This window comes from Myotis davidii, unplaced genomic scaffold (genome assembly GCF_000327345.1).
Source record: "Myotis davidii unplaced genomic scaffold, ASM32734v1 scaffold326, whole genome shotgun sequence".
Classification (NCBI taxonomy): domain Eukaryota; kingdom Metazoa; phylum Chordata; class Mammalia; order Chiroptera; family Vespertilionidae; genus Myotis; species Myotis davidii.
In genome coordinates, this window is record NW_006296626.1 from 472953 (window position 1) to 474139 (window position 1187).

The window sequence follows — 1187 nt, forward strand, 5'->3', positions numbered from 1 at the left end:
CACCCCCCCATGACCCTTAGCACGACCACTACCCCTCACCTCACCATGACCCCGCATGCCACCACGACCCCTCACCCCATCACGATCCCTCACCCCACCACAACCCCGCAACCAGCCACAGCTGCTCACCCAGCCACAACCCCTTTCCCCACCAGGACCACTCACCTCCCCACGACCTCTCACCCCACCACCACCGCTCAACCCACATCAACCCCTAATCCCATCACAATCCCTTACCCTGTCACTGCCCCTCACTCCACCACGACCCCTCGCCCCACCACGACCCCTCACCCTACGACCACTCCTCACCCCGCCTTGGCTCCTGGCCCTACCTCAGCCCCTGTGGTCACCACTAAGTCCCTTCTAACTTCCTTGGAGACAGAACTCCCCTTCCCCACTCCCGCACCGACAGCCAAGCCCAGCCTGCACCCCCAGTGGACCTTCACGGGGGCCCCTCGTCCCTCCCCACCCCATGTGTCGAGCCTAGAGCCCTCTCCAGACTCAGCGTCCAACCCCTCCAGCCCCCCTCCAGCCCCAAGCACGGACGCCCCATGCACGGAGGACTTCAAGCCATTCAGCAGCCAGGGCCACGGACTAACCCCTCCACCTCCTCAGACCCCGCACGCAGCCCCTGACCCCACTGTGAGGCCGGACCTCCACCTGCCCCCCATGGCCCACCCCGTAGAGCAACCTCCTCCTGACAATCTCACCCCGGGGCCAATCCCCGGCCAGAGCTCAGGCCCTCTCGGCCCCTGCGTGGCCCCGGTGCCACCTGTCAGGGTCATGGCTTGCGAGCCGCCTGCCCTGCTGGAGCTGGTGGCTGCCGTGAGGGATGTGGGCAGCCAACTGCAGGGGCTGACCCAGGCCCTGGAGCGGGACCTGCGGGAGCGCCAAGCCCTGGGACTGGGGCTGACCCAGCTGGTGGAGGCTGCCCAGGGCCTGGGGCAGCTGAGTGAGGTTGTGAAGAGACTGGCGGAGGTCGCCTGGCCCCCCAGCACACCTGCCCCAACCACCACCACCCCAGAGGAAGAAGAGAGGCCCCTCCGGGGAGACGTGTGACCCTCTCTGGGACCTGAGGGGCGTGAGACATTCCCAACCAAAAAAGGAAAACCAAAGTATCAAATTAAAACCAGATGTGGGTGACGTTTCTGGGGGACTAGAGGAGCCCCTGAGAGATGGCATCACTG

At 65.6% G+C, this 1187-nt stretch overlaps 1 protein-coding gene across 1 annotated transcript in view; it reads left to right on the forward strand.

The window, feature by feature from the left end:
- Window positions 1–1171, forward strand: part of SSC5D (scavenger receptor cysteine rich family, 5 domains) — a 26896-nt gene extending 25725 nt beyond the window's left edge. Inside the window, exon 9 of the mRNA XM_015569465.1 lies at window positions 5–1171. Within this exon, the coding sequence (XP_015424951.1) occupies window positions 5–1059 (1055 nt within the window). The 3' untranslated portion in view covers window positions 1060–1171. The remainder of the gene's footprint in view (window positions 1–4) is intronic.
- Window positions 1172–1187: the final 16 nt, after the last annotated feature.